At 37.7% G+C, this 21725-nt stretch overlaps 1 protein-coding gene across 1 annotated transcript; it reads left to right on the forward strand.

The window, feature by feature from the left end:
- Nucleotides 1–1465: 1465 nt before the first annotated feature.
- sall1a (spalt-like transcription factor 1a) lies at nt 1466–16783 on the forward strand. Its single transcript, XM_078544290.1, has 3 exons — nt 1466–1608; nt 10259–13677; nt 15225–16783. The coding sequence occupies exons 1-3, from the start codon at nt 1536–1538 to the stop codon at nt 15663–15665; spliced, it is 3933 nt and encodes a 1310-aa protein (XP_078400416.1). The 5' UTR covers nt 1466–1535; the 3' UTR covers nt 15666–16783.
- The last annotated feature ends 4942 nt before the right edge of the window (nt 16784–21725 follow it).

Here is a 21725-nt window from a genome sequence, read left to right on the forward strand (position 1 = left end):
AATATTCCACGGTCAACGCATCCAAGGCACTAATTGGGTAGAAATTACTGTGTAAGAAATTCCAAAAGGTCCATTATGTGTCTCGCACTAATCAATAATTTACTTTGTTGCAGCCTTACACATCTTCACTTGTGTTAATGTATCAATTCGTTCATGCGATCGCACAATTTGCGTTAGATATTCCAGTAGGAGACCATGTTTGTCAACCCGACGACCACCCCCCACCCCACCCCACCCCCGTTATAATTACAGGTAGAAGACACGTTTCGTTAAAAAAGTGATCGTCAGTAGCTGAACTCCCTTAGCCAGTAAGTTTTAGCCATGGCGACGCCGTCTCCACTGCAAACATAACAGAATTGATAGTAATCGCGGGTGCACGACTGAAAGCTCAAGTAACCAACGATGAGCTGAGCGATCCCTGACTGGCAGCTGCGAGCGCCAATAACTGGCAATAACATGGCGATCGTCACTGGCTGCAAGTAGCCAATGCAGAAAGCGAAGGACATGGTAGCTCCGGTGTGCAGGCGGAACTTCGGGGCAGGATCAAGCTTCTCAGAATTGTTAACTTCAAAGTTTGGGTGGAAGTTAACACCATTTAAAAAAAAAATGGTTTTTTTTGTTTCTCGATGAGAAACTTTGAATATTAAAGTTTAGCAAATAAAAAAAAATGAATACCAGTCCATTCTAACTTAAAGCCAACCAAAGCGTATCACAAACATATAACAATCGAGCCCCCCATGCATGATCCCCAGCAATGTGTTGCCAGTGCCAGTTCGCCTGCCTCTGAATCTGGCTCTGCACCCTTGATTCACGGCATGTTGTGAAATAACAAACAAACGCCACATCCTTCCGCAGACACGCACATGTCTCGCCTTGGCAGTGCGAGCAGCGATTTAGTCCCGATGCTGCCGACTCTCAAGTCAGTCACACTTAATGGAAAGTAACAACCAGCTCGGTAACTGAGACTTGTCAATAGCAATATCAAAAAAAAACATCCACCTCTTCCCCACCCCCAGCCCCCTCTCCCACCACCACCACCTTCTATATTTTAAATGCAACGGCAGAAAGGGAAGCGATGTGCACTAAATGCAATCTTAACATTACTGCAATTGTAAATAAAGAAATTGAGACGACTGCTGGCAGTTTTAAACTAGCCCTAGCAACCAGGCGCGTGCAAAGGCAATCTGGCTGGGATCGGGTTGCTAAGGAGTGCAGTATCCAGGTGCCGGGGCCCCGCACTCACACATTCACTCAGAGCCATTCATTGGGTGAGAGCCCGGAGAACAGGACCCGGAGCCAGAGCGCGCCAGCAAATCACAAGCTAATTGATTTAGTCGAGTAATTTGAATAGTCTTTAAGCCGCGCCTGGAAACGTGCCAATCGGCTTTCAAGAAGCGGATGATTAATCGCAATGCATTATTGATAATCATAATTATACCCCACACATGCGCACTGAAGGCGGCAGGGTCAATTTCCGTAATTTTGCAACTCCAGAATTTGTAATTTTTTATTCGCTTGCTGATGTATCAACCACCATGTCGCGTCGGAAGCAGGCGAAGCCGCAACACATCAAGTCGGACCAGGATATAGCATTATCCGCAGAGAATGGTGAGTCTGATTGTGAGTGAAATTATCCAAAGTTTGCAATGGGGAGATTTCTGGAGTTAGAAACCTTGAAATTAACACGATTTAGCAATTAACACGTTGCCTCTTGTTTGGAGGCTCTGCTACTAATTGTACAGAAGTCCCGATGTGCTCCCAACCATACTGAGCAGCAAAAAGATGAGCAGAGATGCACAACAAAACAACACTTAGGGTGACTGTGCCTTCCGTTACATTTTATTTTCTCTTTTCACTCTTACCACACCTCCCCCCCCCTCAAAAAAAAAGAAAGTTTAATTTCGTACCTTTGCGAAAGCGTGGAATGAAGTTGGTCCAGCGCAGCACATGTGGAATCGAAGTATCACGTCTTCCAAAGTCTCCCTCTAGGCTCGCTGGCGGATTTAAAAGGCAGTATTCAGCTGAAATAACGCTGAATGTTTTGATGGAAAGGAGCCCGCAACCGTAGGCTAGGTTTAAAAATAACTTCACTGTAATGATGGCAGCGCTGTGTGTGTCCCAGTATGACTTCAGTCACTGGGAGCCGAACACCTTGTTTAGGGGGAGAAAAAGTTCGCTCGTTACTGTGGGTATGCCAGGCAGAGCCACAACGCGAATCTGCGTGACTTTATGGATTAAAAAGTGCAGGAACCCAGCAGAAAGAGGATAGAGAAGGAGCGAGGACAAAAATAAAGACCGTTTGCTGTAAGCTTCAGGCAATTAACATTTTGAAAGATATCCGCGGACGTGACCCCGTTGTTTATTTGCTGTTTAACAGAGCAGCGAGTAGTTTTACTGCATTTTTCACAGAAACGTCGTCTTCTGTGCGAGAAAGTTGTACACATTAATGCTTAGTCTGTCAACATTTGGTTTGAAAGCCCCACGTTGTGTTTTCTTTAAGTGTAGAATCTCCCTGAATGCGAATCCTTCTTGAGGTTCGGACGATCTTGAAAATAATTATTTGACGCAGTAACTTATGAAAGCCTCATTTCCTTATCCATTTTTTAAAAAAAAGGATAATTCATGATGCAGATAAATGTAAAGCTTTAGTCGATTTGTTTGAAATACGACAATTAACTTACTGTATATTTTTGTACATAGTTGAGTTGCTAAATGTTTATTATCTGGTTTTTCACTAGAAAGAAAAGGCCGGGCTGTAAAAATCAGATAAGTAGAAAATGATTTTGTTCGCTATTGCCATTCCCGACGTTTCGGAGGAGACTGGTTGTATTTCGTAGCCCCGGGGTTAGGAAGCACCTTTGACTTTGTTTCCAGATACTTTAGGACGATTTTTGGACGATAACTCACGTCCGCTATGCAAACTCCACGATCGCTCACTCTGTTACAAAAAGCAACAAATTGCACTATTAGGGAATTTGCAGGAGCTGACGTGCCAGTTCGGATGTGTGTGACTCATCCTGATCTGTGAATAGAGCACACAGCGCACTCAGCCTCCTGGATCAGCCAGAGATTTACTATTAAACCAGCCCAACACCACTCAACCAGGGTTATTCATTAAACACTGCTATCACAACAAAACTGCTTGAACATAGGTATGTATCTTCACTTTTCCGCAAAATTATCATTGTTTAAAGCCAGTTAGTTTTAGAGAGTTAAGTACTTTCCCCCAAAGTCTTTCAAATTCATAGTACATTGTAGTTTGTCATTAATTGAGGAGTAAGTGAAGCTTTCATGTGCCCTTTATAAACATGTCGTTGAGCTAATAGAAAGTCAGTTATAGTTTTTAGACTTGTGGAATACAGATTGTATAAAAACAGATTTGCTCCAATAGAAGATTCACATAGTTTTACAGGTGTAAATAAAATATATTTTGAGGTCTTGCACTGGGGTGTATTGGAACTTAATATGCATTTCAGATTCTTTGAAGTGGTAAGTGCTATAATCTACCAATGTCAAAAATGAAGAGGTTTTATGGATAATTTAGTTTTAGGATTTTTTTTGGTCAAATATTTGCAAATGCGAAACATGGTCCATGACCAGCAGCTGAGATTATTTATGATTTTTAAAAATTGTTGAAAGTAGATCAACGTGAAATCGTTCGAGCAAGTACTGATTGAAAACAAGGTGTTTTAACAAAAACAGTTGCTTTAATTGTTTCATTTATAGCACCTTAGCCATTAAATCGGAAGGGGTTGCACACGAGAATCATTTGTCGAGTTTTATTATTGGGTCTGGGACTGAAGTGGCCCTATATCTTGCTTCATGGCAGAACATTGCAGAACAGAAGGCGAGTTTACTAGAATTTCACTCCCAAGGGTTACACGAGCAACAATAAGTTGGGTCCAGTGTGATTTGAAGAAAGAAGTCTATCTTTAAAAAGAGCAGGTTTATTCTTATTGTTTCAGCAAGTTATCTGAATGGATGATAATTTTTAATTCTGATTTTGAACTTTTTAGATGAAGTTTGGATTAAACCAAAATGATTGGTCCACATTTGTAGCTTGCTGTCTTATTAAATAAACTGCACAAACACCTTGTGGATGCAAAATGCTTTTGCCAAGGTTTTTTTTAGTATATTTCCTGTGTGGACTGACCTTGTGTTGTTTGTGTAATGCAATAGGCTTCTTTGATACATGCATATAAATGTGAGCTTTTTGCACTATGTCATGTGGCAACTCAGTCAGTTTGCAGTAAGTATACATTGTTCTCAGTGATATGTTATAAAAGAAAAACTGAAAAAATAACATATTTATAATGGAATTGGTTGGTGTGCAATTATTTTCTAAAAATTTGTAGTTGGCAATGTGAGTTCTTGGCCCTAATTCTGGTTCAAATGTTTTGTTTGTCACTGCACAGTGGTGAGCCTGAAGGATATTATATGCATTCCTGGATAAACAGCTTTGTGCGAAACATGAAGAGCTGGATAAATGATTTGACTATCCCTTTGCTGTAGAGAACTTTTGACATTTTCTGTACTTATTCTGGTAATATAGTAAATGGCTGTTTTTGTGTGATTCTTAATGTTGGGAGCTACGAAGTACTTTACTGTTCTGCTGTTTTAACCTTTGCCTACCTCCTTCTATCCGAAAGTGACAAGAGTTCATAACACAAGATGTACTTCAGTACCTTTGAATTGACCTCAGAAGTCAGTCCCACAGCCAGCCTAGCAGGATATCAGTAGTTTATTTCAGCTTTAACCTTATCAGTACTACAGGAACCACTAACCCTTTTCCCCTTTCCCCTTGAATGCCAGACCCCTGATGAGGTGATTGACGGGTAGTTCCCACGGCACAGTTTTACCTTACCTACAACAGGGATTTAGTTTCTTGTCACATCGCCAATGTTTATGCAGCCAAAGCTTGTATGTAGCCTAAAGCAAAAATACTTTACGTGTGAGTAGGACAGTAGTACTGAAGTTTTTTTTCACTTAGCTGTTGCAACTGGTACCCCATCTAGTGTTCATTCTGATGCACCCAGATTTTCAGTTGAATGCCGGAATTATTTCACAATTGAGCTATGCTCATTAACTGGCAAATCATAGCTTTAGGAATATTTTGGAAGTGTAGTTTCAAAGATTATTGAATAGTGTCAATTTGGTGGAATCTTTGCAGTTTACATAAAAAGATATAGCTAATTTGTTAAAAATTATAACAAAAATAATTAACTAGAAGAACTACCTTTTGAAATTGCATTTCATTAGGATAAGTCTTGACTCTTAATATATGTTTTGAACTTTATCAACTATGTGTTTAATCATTTACTAAATTTTATAATTCAGATAGTCATATAAACACAATATATATATTTATTAAATAGTGGCATGAAAAATAGTTTGATTCCTCATCCAATATGAAGCGCACAGTGGTGTATTTTTAATATTGATTTGCGAAGTTTTCATTTCTTTAAAGGTCATTATTCTCGACTTGTGTGAAGTATCGAACACTTCAAACATCCAACAGTAGTAAATATTTATTAAACATTTGTCACAACAGGAAAATTCGTAAAAGACAAATACATGGATTTATTTTTAGTTGATTATTGATAAATAGAAAAACTGTTTAAAGTAAACCATGCCCCTGTTTTCTCAATCCTTTATTTAAAAGAAATACTAAAATGTTTTTGAGACCATATTTCATTTGAAAAAACTTGTAATTCAAATTGTGTTCCCATTTTGCTTTAGTACATAAAAATTCAAAGACCAGAAGGAAAATAATTAGAGGCTTTATCTTGTTGAATAGGACAGTACATTGTGCTTTGACATTGTGACTTTAAAAGCAGGTATGATTCATTGGTTCATGTTTTATTTTTGCATGTTTAAAAAAAAATTCAATTAGATAGGTTTCCACTAGAATTAACATTCCAGAATTGAATAGTATTACTAACTAATGTATTCAGACCACAGTAATCTTGTGGATCTGCGCTTCAGACTTTATTTTTCATGCTGAGTTACAAAACTGATGAAGTGGGTCTTGTGATTTCCCACAGTAGTTATTTAGTTTGTCCTGGTAATTATTTGTTTAAGTACAGCTGACCAAGCAAAACGAGGTTCTAGAGTGCCTTTGTGTTTTGATAAATATGATCACGTTGAAAAATATTTTTTCTCTACATGGGGAGCCTTATTAACATGTTGGCAAAGGGGCATAACTTTTTAATGTGTCAAGTATTGAAAGTTAATTAGAATTGTTGTTAAATTCTTTTATTTTGTCATAATTCTCTTTGAAAAATGAAACTCAAAGTGATTGTGACAAATGTATATTTATATATTTGTGTGTGTGTGTTCCAAATGAATGTGTTGTAGAAATTTGTCATTACTTCACAAATATTTATTGGGTAGGCAAACTATAGCATGAACATCCGTGTTTAATTTATTCAACAGATGAACCAAGTAATTTAGAAAAATCCATCATATCTCAAATGTCATTTCCTTAAGCGCAGATGGCTCTGTGTGTTTAAAAACTTCAAAACTGAGCCAGATGCCAGATAAATCATTCACTTGCTACTTTCGTGTTCCTTGGAGCCATCGCATTTTGATTTCTTTCCCATAGTCCTCGGCTTCCAAGCTCCTTTTTAAAGTTGACATGAATAATAATTAATTTAACATTTTAATAATTTGGTTGCAGAATACCATAGAGAAATAATTCTTGTATATTTCTTGTAATCTCTGGCAGACTAACTGTACATGGAATGCACAGAATTATGGTCATTTTGGATTTGACTGTGTGCAGTAATATGTAAATAACTTCTAAAACTGCATTTAGAAGTCGAGCTCAGCAGGTCACAGAATTACAACTTTGTAGGTATTAAACTGAATGTACTGCAGGAGATGACATTAACGACCATTGTTCCGAATGTAGCCCAGGGACACTTGAGCAGTGTGGCAATTGAACCACATTATTTCAGATGATCTCCCCAATATCTGGAATTAATTGTCCCTGTGCTTTGCTATGGACTTGAATTCTGATGTCATGGCAACTTTCTATTATCTAATTCGGTAGTAAAGGGAAACATGCAGAGAGATAATCCCTGAATTAAACAAGATCAGCTTTCTGGGCCTTCCCTGATGACCACACACCATTGTGAGACAGAAGTTGCTGTCCTCATGCTGAGCAAACAATAGGGAGCCATCCTGTCCTTGAAAAGGATGAAGTGGGTTAGAGGGCTGAAATTTTTTGTTTGATTTGCAAATTAATCCTCAGTGTGATGAGAAATGCAAGTAACAGTGCGAATGAAAAAGGAAGTAAAAAGATCTTTCAGTGAAAGGTCTGAATAGGGACAATTTGCTTATCTATGAATCAAATTTTGCAACTAAATGTTTCAAATGAACACAAATATTTCCAACTGTGCAGCCTACATGTTTTTTTGTCAAAGATCATTCCAGAATCTGGCACTGGGAAGTACTGTATAACCTATTAACCTCCAAAGCCTCTGAACCAGTTTAAGCAATTTAATACTCAAGATTAGGTCAGTCACTACATAGAGCAATCTTTTCTATTGTCTTTGCTTCTGCAGTCATCTTTAAGGACATTCATTTCTGGATATTGCTAATTTATATATGATGACCATTTGCATATAGCCTATATTATGTGGAATATTTTACTGCATTTTAAGTTCCATCAATTTTTATAAGTGAAGTTCATACATAATTGTATTAATACTTAATTAAGCAATTGCAAAATTTAAACATTTTTAAATTGCATAAAATTGAAAATATTCATTATTTTTTTGCTGCATTATCTTATGTTGGTCTCCTTTAATATATGTATGTGTGTGTGTGTCTTTGTATACATTTAAATTTTTCATAATTATCAATAACTTAGTAAATTCTTAAGTGCTCTGGTACACAAACACTCTCAGAAGTAGACAGAGTAGGGGACAATTAACTCAATGATAACGTATTTACTATCTTCTCATTTCCAGCATCAATATTGTTCTTCAGACTGAATTGAAGATTCCACTCTATCCTAGTTATCTAGTTTTCATATTAAATTAATTTTTGTAGCCACAACCTAGTGGCTATGAACTGCTTGCCCACAAATTGTCATTAAGAAAGAAGTGATAAAGATAATTGACATTGGGAAATAGAAAACTCATGTTGGTACACTAAGGTTATTTGTGAGTTTGGAAGGTTAAGACACAATGGAGGAAGTTTTCCTTGTTTGCTGGGCCTATCAAAATCTCTTTATAGTTCTTTATAAATGTGGGAGATTTTGCTAGACCTAGCACTCAGAGGTACTCATCATTCTGTGAGAAGAAAGAAAGAGATTTACTTTATATCTGAGTGCACAGTGTTCATATTAGTTCTAAATTGTACCATTATACATCACTGTGGGTACAATAATTGTTGGGGAATTGGAGGAAACTTTCACGATCATTTTGTTCCCCACCAGTGTTTTCCAGTCATGTAGCTAAGCAAGTGAGCAACTTGTAGCTGGTGCTTCAATACTACTCTGAACAAAGTCAGTAGGTGGCACCTCTTTCTTGATCGCAGCTTGGCATTTAGTGAAATGGTTCTTATCAGCAATATTATGGGCAATTGTTCCTGCATCCAACATGGCATCAAAAGCTAGTGCTGTAATGTGCTTCATCCTTGCATTTAAAAAATATTTAGTGAGTTTCCTTGGAATTGTTAGTCATTTATTTTTTGAATACTTAATGAAAACTACTTTAAAACAGTTTTGTAGTATCAAAACATCACTACACTTCAAAAGTACTTTGCTGTGAAGCATTTTGGGGCATCCTGAGTTCACAAAAAGAACTATATAAATGCAAGTTCTTTCTTCTTATTAAATTGTAGAAAGATGTTTGGTTACGCCAGCCTCTTTGACCTACCCTTAAAGGGAAATTATCATTTATGGCCTAACAACAAGAATTCTTAAACTGATCTTAATACATATGCAACTAAATCCATTTTATAGCATGAACCTTAACTTACAATGTGGTTTGTTTTGGAGTAAACTTAGCTGTGAAATCCTCTCCCCACATACCAATATGAGAACTATTTCTTGTATATGTGTGTTGTACCAATTTTACAACTGTTCTGAGAGAGTATATACAGAGAGTCTTTGATCTCTTTGCATGTCTCTAAGCAATAAAGGCACCAATGTGGTGAATTAGTTGCAATGCTGGTGTCCCTTCTCTGCACCTGTGTTGCTGGATTTAAAAGGTCAGAGGTCCACAGCAATGTAAATATTGTCGTTTTTCAATTGGGTACCCAGAGTGTCCACCAAACCTGTTCAGTTATCAATGTAAACACAACAGTAGAAATATATGATCTATTAGCCTTCCAAATATTCTTCAATATGTGCTGCCATATAAAACGATAACTAGAAAAGTTGGACAAAAAGTTAACAATTTTGAAATTTAATGGATCCTGCAAGATTGGCTGTGAGCAGACCATCCAGGAGATGATAAAAAGCTTTAAAGGATGTTATGCAATACGTAGAACATTCAAACAATATTTTAAAAAATATTTTAAGGGTTTAAGTGCAAGAATATTTTGCTTATACATTGAAAACATTTTAAACATATGTTTTGTGAATTATTTTGCATTTAGTCATCTGCTGATATAACAAAGCTATTTTAGTATATATATTATTTATTTTTTGTTTACATACAATATATTTAAAATGCAGTGCCTTGAGACATGGGAAATTCAGAAGAATCCATGAAGCATTTAGATATTGTATTCCACTATCTCTTCTCTGCAGCCAGGTGACATGGTCTCCGTTTCTCCTGTCATATAGTGATTGGGATCTGAATGATTATAAATTGGTTTAGTGACAGGGAGTGAACTACCAAAGACCTCCCTTATTCTGCTAGAAATGAGAAAAAGTTGACAGTTACTGAAGAGTCTAACAAGTCCTCAAATGTTTGATTTGCACTCAGTGGACAAGGAGATGATGTGTATGAAATATTGGAAATCAATACATTCTATGGAATTTCATTAAACTCCAATGTCTTTAATTTGGAGAAATTTATATTTTGATGGATTGTATGAGGTACTTGATTCACTGAGATTTGGTGAATGATGGAATCCAGTTGCAAGCTTTACAGATTTTCATCCTAAGTAAGATCTATGATGTTCAAACATTGATTTTTTTTCCACCCTCCGTATTCCGTTGATGTAGTTCATGGGCCATATTTGGTGAGGGATCTTGTGTCTGCTTGTTGACTAATCCCGTGTCCCTTTGATTTTCCAGGACTTTCACGAGAAGGGCACGAAGAACGAGTCATTAAGAATGGGGACGCTCACGTCTGTGGCCGATGTTGTGCTGAGTTCTTTGAACTGCCCGATTTCCTTCATCACAAAAAAAATTGCACTAAGAAACAATTGGTTCTGATTGTAAATGAAGATTCAACAGCTCCTTCAGAAGCCTCCTCTCCAAGATCTCCTGATAACCCTGTTGAAGAAGCAAATGACAAAATTAATAACACAAGTCAAGCAGACTGTGATGACCTTGTAGAGCATAAAAAAGTTGACCAGGAAGAATCCATGGAGGTGGACACTTCCAGCATTACTAGCAACAGCAACGTTAGCAGTTCTAACAATAATAACAATAGTAATACAAGCAGTAATTATCCCACAATGGGTACCTCAGCTGTCACAACACCTCTACCTCATATAGGTGATCTAACAGCTCTGGGAAATTTCTCAATGTTAAACAGTAATGTGATCATTGAAAATCTTCAAAGTACTAAAGTGGCCGTAGCCCAGTTCTCCCAGGAAACAAGATCTAATAGTGCATCAAACAGTAAGGTTGCTGTTCCAGCACTTATGGAGCAACTACTGGCTTTGCAGCAACAACAGATCCATCAGTTACAACTTATTGAACAAATCCGTCACCAGATAATCCTATTGGCTTCCCAAAATGCAGAAATTCCACCACCAGTTAACTCTTCCCAAGGTACTTTAGGAACTGCTGTTAATCCATTAACTACACTTAGTTCACATTTATCTCAGCAGCTTGCTGCTGCAGCTGGGCTAGCACAGAGCCTTGCCAGCCAATCTGCCAGCATCAATGGTGGAAAGCAACTTCATCTACCTCAGAGCAGCCTTGGAAGCACCATAGCTCAGCCTGGCAGTAGTTCTCCAAAAGTAAACACATCCTCATTGCCTAGTACCATACAGCCCTCTGAAAGTGTATCTACAAATACCATTAGTGGTTCTCAGTTAATCAGTCCTTCGGTATCTACAGTGTCCACACCAGCTCTAGGAATTAGCAGTTTACTAAGTCCTGCATCCAGTTTGTCCAACTCACTGCTACCTCAATCCTCCACATCCACTTCTGTGTTTTCCACTCCTCTCTCAAGCATTGAAACAACTTCAGGAAACCTTGGCTCAATGACAGCTCTGGCAAATCAAAGGAAAGGCAAGCCACCAAATGTGGTAGTATTTGAGACTAAAAGCAGCTCTGATGAGGCTTTCTTTAAACATAAGTGCAGGTTCTGTGCTAAAGTGTTTGGAAGTGACAGTGCCTTGCAGATTCATTTGCGCTCCCATACAGGTGAGAGACCATATAAATGCAACATCTGTGGTAACAGATTCTCCACAAAAGGAAATTTGAAGGTTCACTTTCAGAGGCACAGAGAAAAATATCCCCATATTCATATGAACCCTTATCCAGTTCCAGAACATTTAGACAATGTTCCAACAAATACAGGTATTCCATATGGAATGTCTATACCACCTGAAAAACCTATAACAAGTTGGCTGGATAGTAAGCCTGTATTACCTACATTGACCACATCTGTGGGCCTGCCAATCCCATCAACCATATCAGGTTTGTCTGCTATTATCAAATCCGAGGAGTGTCAGTCTATCTCAGTTAATCAGTCTTCTTGTAGCCCTCCTGGCTCAGTCAAGAGTGACTTGGGAGCAACAGAACCCTCCATAAAAAATGCTAATGATTTGGAGGAAGTGGAAGAAAGTGCTTCACCTACCTCAAATGGTAAACTAGATGAAAACACACAATCTATTAATTCTGTCACCAGCTTGGCTGTCCCTGTCAGTTCAAGTGCATCTGATTCAGGTCTAAGTACTACTTCTGCTTTTACAAGCCCACTTATACCACTTATGTCAGAACAGTTTAAGTCAAAGTTTCCATTTGGAGGTCTCTTAGATTCTTTACAGGCATCAGAAACTTCAAAATTGCAGCAGCTAGTAGAAAATATTGACAGGAAGATGACAGACCCCAACCAATGTGTCATTTGCCATCGAGTTCTTAGTTGCCATAGTGCACTGAAGATGCACTATCGTACACATACTGGTGAGAGGCCCTTCAAATGCAAAGTCTGTGGTCGTGCATTCACCACTAAGGGAAATCTGAAGACCCATTATGGTGTTCATCGTGCCATGCCACCATTGAGAGTTCAACATTCTTGTCCGATCTGCCAGAAGAAATTCACAAATGCTGTTGTATTGCAACAGCACATTAGAATGCATATGGGAGGCCAGATTCCAAATACTCCTGTTGCTGACAACTATCCTGAATCTATGGAATCTGACACTGCTTCATTTGAAGACAAAAACTTTGATGATATCGATGACTACTCAGATGAGAATATGGAAGATTGTCCTGATAGTAGTGTACCAGACACACCCAAATCTGCAGAGGTGTCTCAAGGCAGTTTGTCTCCATCTCCATTGCCATCAGAAATGTCCAGTATTGTAGCTCTTGAGAATCAAATGAAAATGATTAATGCTGGTCTTGTTGAGCAGCTCCAAGCAAGCCTCAGGTCAGGTGAGAACGGATCAGCAGATGGAGACCAAATGACTAGTGACTCTTTTTCAATGATAGGGGATATGGAGAGCCAAAGTGCTGGAAGTCCTGCCATTTCAGAATCTACCTCTTCCATGCAGGCTCCATCCCCTACCAACAGCAACACAGATAGTCGTAGGTCAAAGTCGCCGGGCTGTGAAGAGAGACAGCACAGAACTTTACTATCAGATTTATCTAATTCAGTGTCTCCAGCAACCACCAATGGTGGTGCCTTAGATCTGACTTCCAGTAATGCAGAACGAATAATTAAAGATGATGCTTTAAGCATGCTGTTTCCCAGTCGAGATCGGGGTAAGTTAAGGAATACATCTTGTGATATCTGTGGCAAAGCATTTGCTTGTCAGAGTGCCTTGGACATTCATTACAGAAGCCATACCAAAGAGCGTCCATATATTTGCACAGTATGCAATCGTGGCTTTTCCACTAAGGGTAATTTGAAGCAGCACATGTTGACACATCAGATGCGGGACCTTCCATCTCAGCTGTTTGAACCCAACAACTCTAATATAGGTCCTAATCAGAGCTCTTCAAATGTGGCTGCTAACAGTTTGACATCCCTAATCAAAACTGAGGTCAATGGTTTCATGCATGGGTGTTCCCAGGACTGTAAAGATCCACCTGCTAGCCTTATTTCATCAGGGCCTCTGTCTGCATCTGCTATCTCGCCTGTCCTGCCAGCACCGCAAAGAAGAACGCCGAAACAGCATTACTGCACAGCATGTGGGAAAACATTCTCCTCATCCAGCGCTCTGCAGATACACGAGAGAACACATACTGGTGAAAAACCATTTGCCTGTACGATATGTGGAAGAGCTTTTACCACCAAAGGCAACTTGAAGGTATTTTCCAACATTATGTTCTTAAATATGTTGAATTTGTACAGGTAATTTAGATATTAAACTGAAATGGAAGCAGAGCAACATTTAGACGTGCTGTTCAGCTTTAAGTACATAAGGAGGAAGGGGAGAACAAACTAGATGTGTACACTGTTTTACCTGATGTAAGATACAAATAGTTTTGCTTTGTTAAACAAAATGCAATTCTAATCCTTTAAACAATACGGTGCAACTAAAACAGCAGCTATGAATGTGAATTCCCTTAACTGACTTTTAGAGCCTGTGAAATGGAAAGCATGCAGTCCCACATTTATTTCAGAACAATACCTTTTTTAGTCTGTATTAGGGTAAGTAATATTGAAGTATATTTATGTTTTATACAAGTTAGACAATGCATGAAGGAGGGGAATTGATATAAAGGATAATAAGCACTTGGCAATCCACATTAAAATGTCTGTGAGCCAGAATTTATTGTTGTTTATTTGTACACAAAGCTCCAAAGAAGTCCCAAACCATCAAATGAGTCCTGCACACCTTAGCACCTCATCCACTGACTGTACATTTTAAAATCAATTTCTTGAGTGAACCACATAGACAATTTTTTGTAAGGTCTTTATCTGGCAAGTTAAAAAGAATAAGGAGGATCATTGATGCCTCCCAATATGGTTTGGATTGTCTGGCCTCTGGCTCAGGTTGGTTTTATTAGTCACAATGTATGTACTCGTGGGCTGACCAAGAAGTCTGCCGATGTGTACAGAGATGTCTGCATATTGTAGCATCCTGTACAGTGAAAGGGATGGCAGAGATGCCCAGAGATAGTCCTGTGTTTCCCGTGAGAAGTAGGGTGGGAGAGCTGCAGAGGGAGAGTGGGGGAATGAGATAATAAATTATATAAGTGTAATCAATGTGTGATGTTAGAACGTCAAAAATATGGAAAATTGACATTATGCCAGAAAAATCAAAGTACAATTTATATTCATGGAAAATATTGCAGTATGCTTAAATTGTGTGCATGTGATTTGTGAAACAATCAATTCTTGCGAACAGTTAATAAAATTCAGTGTACTTTACATCCTGATGTTTAACTGATCACTTGTAGGAAATGGATTAACGAAGGTGTGAAAAAACTCGCAAAAAATTAAATGTCCTTTTGTTCATTATTTAATTTAAGGAGCCATTGAGCACTACAAATATGTGCCAATTCCTTCTGACAAACTATTTCTCTTGGGATCACCCATGTAATATGAGAGGAATAATAACCTTCAGTGGCTTGTCTCCGATGAGCAATCAGACTGTCAAGTTAAAGATATTTTATCCCTGTCTGATAAGGACGTTTACTTGCAGAGTTAGTGATGTCAAATATAATATGAGTTATCACAAGGAAATTGGATGCAGCAGACCTAGCTAAATGCCCACCAGTTGACGACCATGGCCCCAAAGTGCATGCATTTTTCTTTCCCATAGATCAGGTATGGCAATGTCTTCATTGGTACCCAAGTCTTGTATAGCTGCATGATCTAACTTTATTCCATCTGGTTTTGATATTACAGGTTCATATGGGGACACACATGTGGAACAGTGCCCCTGCAAGGCGTGGGCGGCGTCTTTCAGTGGATGGTCCCATGGCATTCCTAAGTGGAAATCCCATTAAATTCACAGAAATGCTTCAGAAGGATTTGGCTGTTCGGGCTCGCGATGGTGACCCTTCTTCATTTTGGAACCAGTACGCAGCGGCACTAACGAATGGCTTAGCAATGAAGACCAATGAGATTTCAGTGATTCAGAATGGTGGACTTCCTCCAAACCCCGCTAGTCTGGGCAATGGTGGCAGCTCACCCATCAGTGGTTTAACGGGAAGCATGGAGAAGCTTCACAATACTGAACCCAGTGCACCTCTAGCTGGTCTGGAGAAAATGTCAACCACTGAAAATGGAACGAACCATAAATTCACCCGCTTGGTGGAAGACAACAAAGAAATTGTATCAAACTGAAGTGACAGTCAACATTCCAACAATGGAAGTAATCTGGGGCGTCTTTCAGGCCAATGGACCAAAGTGTTGTGAGAACACCTTTTGTACAATGCCTAACTTTTAGTGTTGTATGAAAAACTTATTTATTAGTGATAACTTTGCTTTGCAAACAAGTTGCAAGTGTAAACTACTGGTCTTCAGCATCTTGGCCTATATACTAATGGACTAGAGTGCTTTAAACATGTAAGTTTCCTAGCATTTGCAGATCTATTCTGTTAGGTGATTTTTGCCCTTGCATTAACTTATTTTATGATTTGTGAGTAATCTAGTTTTAACATGACTGGCATTGGTGCAATGCCTCAAAAGTCCATTCCTCACTAAGAAAAGATCTGTATATATAATGTAAAGTTTTGGTAGTCTGCTACAGTATTCACAATCAGTTAATTGTTCAGTCATATCTTCCATTAACAAAATAACTGTAAATTGCAGACTTCAAACTGAATGTCAATGCTGTTGCTCTGTAAGCAGTTTACCCTTTACTGTTTTTAACACCAAGTGAAATTGCAAGTTTTTTTGTAGGTTAAACCATTTCTGTTCTAAATGGTTCTTTGTACTGTGCTTTTCACTTACGTCATCTTAAATGTTGATGAGTTTCAGTGAAGTAATAAGCACGATGGTCATAGAAGGAAACTCCTGTTATTGTACCTTTAAATACAATAAAGATTTCTGCCCCATAGGTATATTTAGTATAGAAGAAAAATGTGCTGGACTTTCACATTGCTGCTACGTAAATGCATCTTTTGAACAATTTTGAAGGGAGTAATATGAAGCTATTGTAGATTATGTCTTGTGTGTGTATATATATATCATAATGACATATGTCTAGGGAAAATCATTAATGTATATACTGTACCGGTAAGTTGCTTAAGACAAAGCTTCATCTTCACCGACCGACGAGAGATAGTGTTTTATTGTGTAATAATTTTGTATTAGGTATGAAAACCCTTGTGACTGATATATGCACTTTCTTGGAAAGCTGGAAGAAATGATCCAGTTTCACTAAAATTTAATACCTACTAACAGCTGAGGTACTGTAATTCTTACTCATTTAATCAAATACATGAGTTTTGCAACAGCCACCCTTGATGCGTGTGTATTTTTGCTTTCTCTCTTAAAACACTTTCTTTTGGGGCTCTGTCCAATAATTTCAAGTCAATTAACCTATTTTCTAAACTTGGTAAGTGTCCATTTCTAAAATGCTTTTAAAATACAAATCTGTTCAATTCACCAGTGCTTTATGTAAACTGCTGATCTGGGGAATTTCTAAAACATTATAGGAGTTAAAACAACAGTGCAGATTAATGTGATTTTAATAGTTGATTCTGTTTAAAAAATGGCATTGTATTGGATTAGGACATTCCATTATTGCCTAGCTTGATATACCTAAAGACTATCGGGTAAATACTGAGAATGTGCCTCTTGCAATATACCACTAAGCAACTCATGACTAAGCTCAACAATAAATAGAATATGCATTTTTTAATAGTACAGCATCACATGACATCAGTTATACACTTTTTTTTAATAAGCATCTTGGTAAATACAATCAAATGCTGTCGATTTAAACTACTAGATGACGTACTTGATGCACCCAGCTTTGTGATATATCTGATACTTATTGCCCATCTATCCCATTTGAAAGCATCCTGCATGCTGGGCTGCGTCTTGTGCCAAAGTTAAATCTCCATGCACTTGCATTTTATAGATCATCATAGTATGAGTATCTGAGACTAAAATATTAGCCTCTTGGTTAACAGATTCCACTCCAAGAGTGGTAGTAACTAGTAGATTGTGTAGGATGTTTGGCAACTTAATCAAACTGCGTTTTAATATTGACCCAATTGATTGAGGTATTTTCGCTGCCGTCTGCTAGCAGGGCATCGTGGGGGAATTGGACAAATAACTTTCGCCTAAACGCCCCCTTTCCGCTAGAAATAATTCCTTGCTGCTGCTTCTATGAAAGAAAAAGCGAGCAGATCTTATTGACAGTCTTTTCGAGCTGTCTCCTGCTTGCTGTTCGCACAGTATTGACATCGAAGGAGACAGTGGGAGCTTTTCCCAATGATTTTCCTTCATAAAGTGCTCACAGGGACAGGATTATAAATTCTTTGCGTGCTCCTCACTCTCTGGTTGCTTCATAGGATCTTTAATTACAGTATCGATTAGATCAGGCTCCTTCCGTCCTTCAGTCACTATTGATGGGAGGAGCTGGGCTTTAGCCCTGGTAATTGCTTTTGTGCTGGATATTTGTTTTTTTCTTATCTGTGAAATTAGTTATCGCGCCGAAGCCACTACCTGTGTGTGTGTGTTTTATATAAAATACGTTTACTTTGAACCAAGTGTACAAGACCTGTAACGGGTTGCACTATCATATGTTGCAGAAGTCACATATGTTGGAATGTGCTGTAACCAGGGTAGATGGTGGATAATTGTATGCGTTGTTTTCTACTTATTACGGAATTGGAAAAATTGTTTAAAAAAATTATTATATTGACTGATTTAACTCAGCCAATATAATCGATTGTGGAACTTATTTCACACGAAGCGTATTTGATCGCTATTATCTTTCAAATTTAGAATATTTTGTATTACACTACAAGTTGTTTCCTAATGATCGCAGCCAATTGGCTCAAATTTTCTAAATCATGAAGTGGATTATCACGATTGCTCTGGGATGTAGAATAATCTTGTGAGTTTACCATTAAGTACAACAACGGCGTTGTTCATGCCAATGCCCACCTATATTTCAAGAACAAAGTTGGAAAGTAGTACAGGCCTTACAGGGGTGCCTCCAATTGAGGAAGACAATGCTAGGTTGCAATTCTACCTCAAAGGTACACTGTCATCATTGGCGTATGGTCAAACTGGATACTGTTTTATAGCTGATGTCGGACAAAAGTAGGTTTATCATTTTCAAATGTTAATAGCTGTCGGAACGGAAGAAAAAGTGGGGAAATAACTCTTAGCTACATTTGTATAATTCTATCCACTTGCAAGCCTGGAGGTCTTGTAAGAAAGGGGTTGCATGTTTTATTTGGACCAAGAACACTTCGCGTCTTGTGTCGTTTGCAGTCCCCTACATTTCGCACACAAATTTATGAGGTTGGTCTCTGCAGCCTGTTGAACGCTTTAGAGAAATTTTGCCTGTTTGAATTAACTTCGCTGCCGTCCGTACACACAAATATCTATAGGTTAGAAAACATTTGGTGATATATTAATTTTAAACGGCGTTAGCTGGAATACGACATTAAGCTACAAGAGATATATAATAAAATATTTGATTTGACTGAAACTTATGTGTTCTCTTTTTGGCTTACAATAAGCTCTTAGAACGCAGTCACTTTTAAACGGCCACGTTTAAAAAAGGGAACATTTGACATGTCCCGCTCTCCTGTTAGCTCGATTCACTTTTTCAGACCAACTTGTTGGTAAAATGCAAAGTTGATTTCAAAAGATTTCTCTGCAGAGGGAATGGGACCCGCGGACCCATCTCCTCATTTACAATATCACAGGGCCAGTGTGTTTTTATAATAATGCTGTGTGCCTTTACTCTTGATTATAATTGATTGACTGACGCTAAATGGTGAGCGCTTCCTTAATGAGGCTAAAAATCTATACCACATTTTCATGTTTGCTTTGCTATTACCAGGCCAATCACTTGCAGGGACATTGGGTGAAATAAACACTAAAAGCCCTGTTCCAATAATGCTTTTCACTTTACTACATTCCCATGGAACACTGTCTCGGTCCCTTTCGGAACTAAAGATCTTTGAGTCCCAATAAAGATCGCATAGCCTTTATGCTCATGAAACCGCAGGTATTTGCCTTGAACAGTGCATTTCTTTTATTGAAGTGATCTTTTTCCCCCCTTTTCGACAGCTGCATTTAATTTTACACATCGTTGCACTTCCTGCAATGCAGGAACTGTTAATTCGAGCACGGCATCCTCTCTGGGTTTTACAACAAGCCAAGTTACCCAATATTTACAGGACTGGATGCTAAATGATCCTTGCAAATGCTCCGGGTATTCGCTTCGTCCTTTTGTCTTCTGGCACTCATACGGGATTAAATTGAACACTTTGTTTGTCCATGGAGCATCAGCTTCCGGCGTGTTTATCAGCAGGATGAACTGTCAAAGGAGAGACTTATTTATGCACTGTTAAAACATAACTTCAGATCTGTATCCTCTTTCGCCGCTAGACGATTAATTTTCTCCGCCAAAACGCGTAGCGTAAAGTTGAGACTACAGATGATTTATTTTTAAAGTGAAACAAAGTTACTAATCAATCTGAAGTTTGTATGGCGCAAGCTATGGATGCTCCCGTTTGGTCTTATATCACAGAACATATCTAACCGACTTTTTTTTGTTACTTATCTAGTATTCATGCAGTCGGACACATTTAATATAGCAAAATAATTTTAAAATTTCCCTTACCTTCAGTGCAAGTAGAACGAAAGGAATTAAAATATAATATATGCACAGAGGAAACTGTCAAATAGAAGGAAACTTTTGAGTTGTACATCCGAAAGTTGTTTCCAAGTATTTCGAAGTACACGTGAATTTTCCAGGCAGCTACATAAAATTGGTTAGACATAACAAATTAACAGATTTCAACTAAGCGATTTTTAAAATCACACACCTCTACGTGCGAACTAGTAAAGACCGGAAACAATTATTTCAGGATGGTTATACCTCCCATTGAAGCAAAATCTAATGAAAACGATCTCTTGGAAACTACTTTTGTTGGCTTTGTAACGAAATAAAATATGCCAAAATATCACTTTACAATCAACACCGGTGCATACAATAGACTCCTCAATTTCTGAATGAAGGATATGATAAATGTTTGCACCGAATAACTGTTTGCATCAATCCTCATAAAGCACTGAGCTAATTCCACATTTTAATAATGTAATTCGATTCTAAATATATATATTTATAAATATATATATAAATACACATATTTGATAACATCCATCATAACTAGAAATTTGTCAATTGGAAATATATCTTGATTTAGTTTATATTCATTGTATTCAAAATATTTTAATTCACCTGAAATTTTAACGAGCTTGGAATTTAAATACGAATTGTCTCATTGCATGCTGTATTTACTCAGAAGGAAATCGCACGGTTGAAGTGTAAATTGTTCTGAAGAGTTCTTCCGTTTCGCATTTATTTGCACAGCCAAATCCCAATGGCCATCCATACACTGACCTTTAAGTTTTTTACATCATTTAATTATAGTGTTTAAGTCCTCTGTAATTGAGTGAATCACATTTGGTGCTGCGAAAGAAAATGTGTTGGGGGCTAGTCTCTGCAAGGACACACTTGGTTTTCAAAAGTGACGATCACAGAATACAATTGTAGCATTTAATTACTGTTGTAGAAAGGACAAGCCTCTACATTTAAACAACGGATTGCGAGATCCCAACAAAAATCTTCATTCAAAGTTGTAGGTTACGTACTATACGAGTTAATACCAATAAAGACGAACTTAGTCAAATTAAATAATTATTGACGGAGAAGTTACAAAGTATCGTGTGCATTCGATTATTTTTGAAAAACTGTCTTTTTCGTAGGAAAGAAGCATGATTGCATAATTGTGTGAATTTTATATTTCTACGAGTCTAATACCAATAAAGATGAACTTAATTAAATTAAATACTTATTGACGGAGAAGTTACAAAGTATCGTGTGCATTCGATTATTTTTCAAGAACTGTCTTTCGTAGGAAAGAAACATGATTGAATAATTGTGTGAATTTTATATTTCAGCTTGCTTAACATTTTATCCTGCCCCGTCTGACGTAATCGTTTGAAATGCAAATCCATGCTTCTATTATGTTACATATTTATAACTTAAAATAAACAAGTGTGAAAGAAAATTATCACCTTCTAATAGTCAAGTTATTCTGCCACTAAAATATACAGAAATTATTTTATTTACAATGATTTAATTATAAAGATGAAAATGTCACATATGTTGTGTCATCATCATGCTTTCACACTAAATCTGTC

This window comes from Cetorhinus maximus, chromosome 6 (genome assembly GCF_964194155.1).
Source record: "Cetorhinus maximus chromosome 6, sCetMax3.hap1.1, whole genome shotgun sequence".
Classification (NCBI taxonomy): domain Eukaryota; kingdom Metazoa; phylum Chordata; class Chondrichthyes; order Lamniformes; family Cetorhinidae; genus Cetorhinus; species Cetorhinus maximus.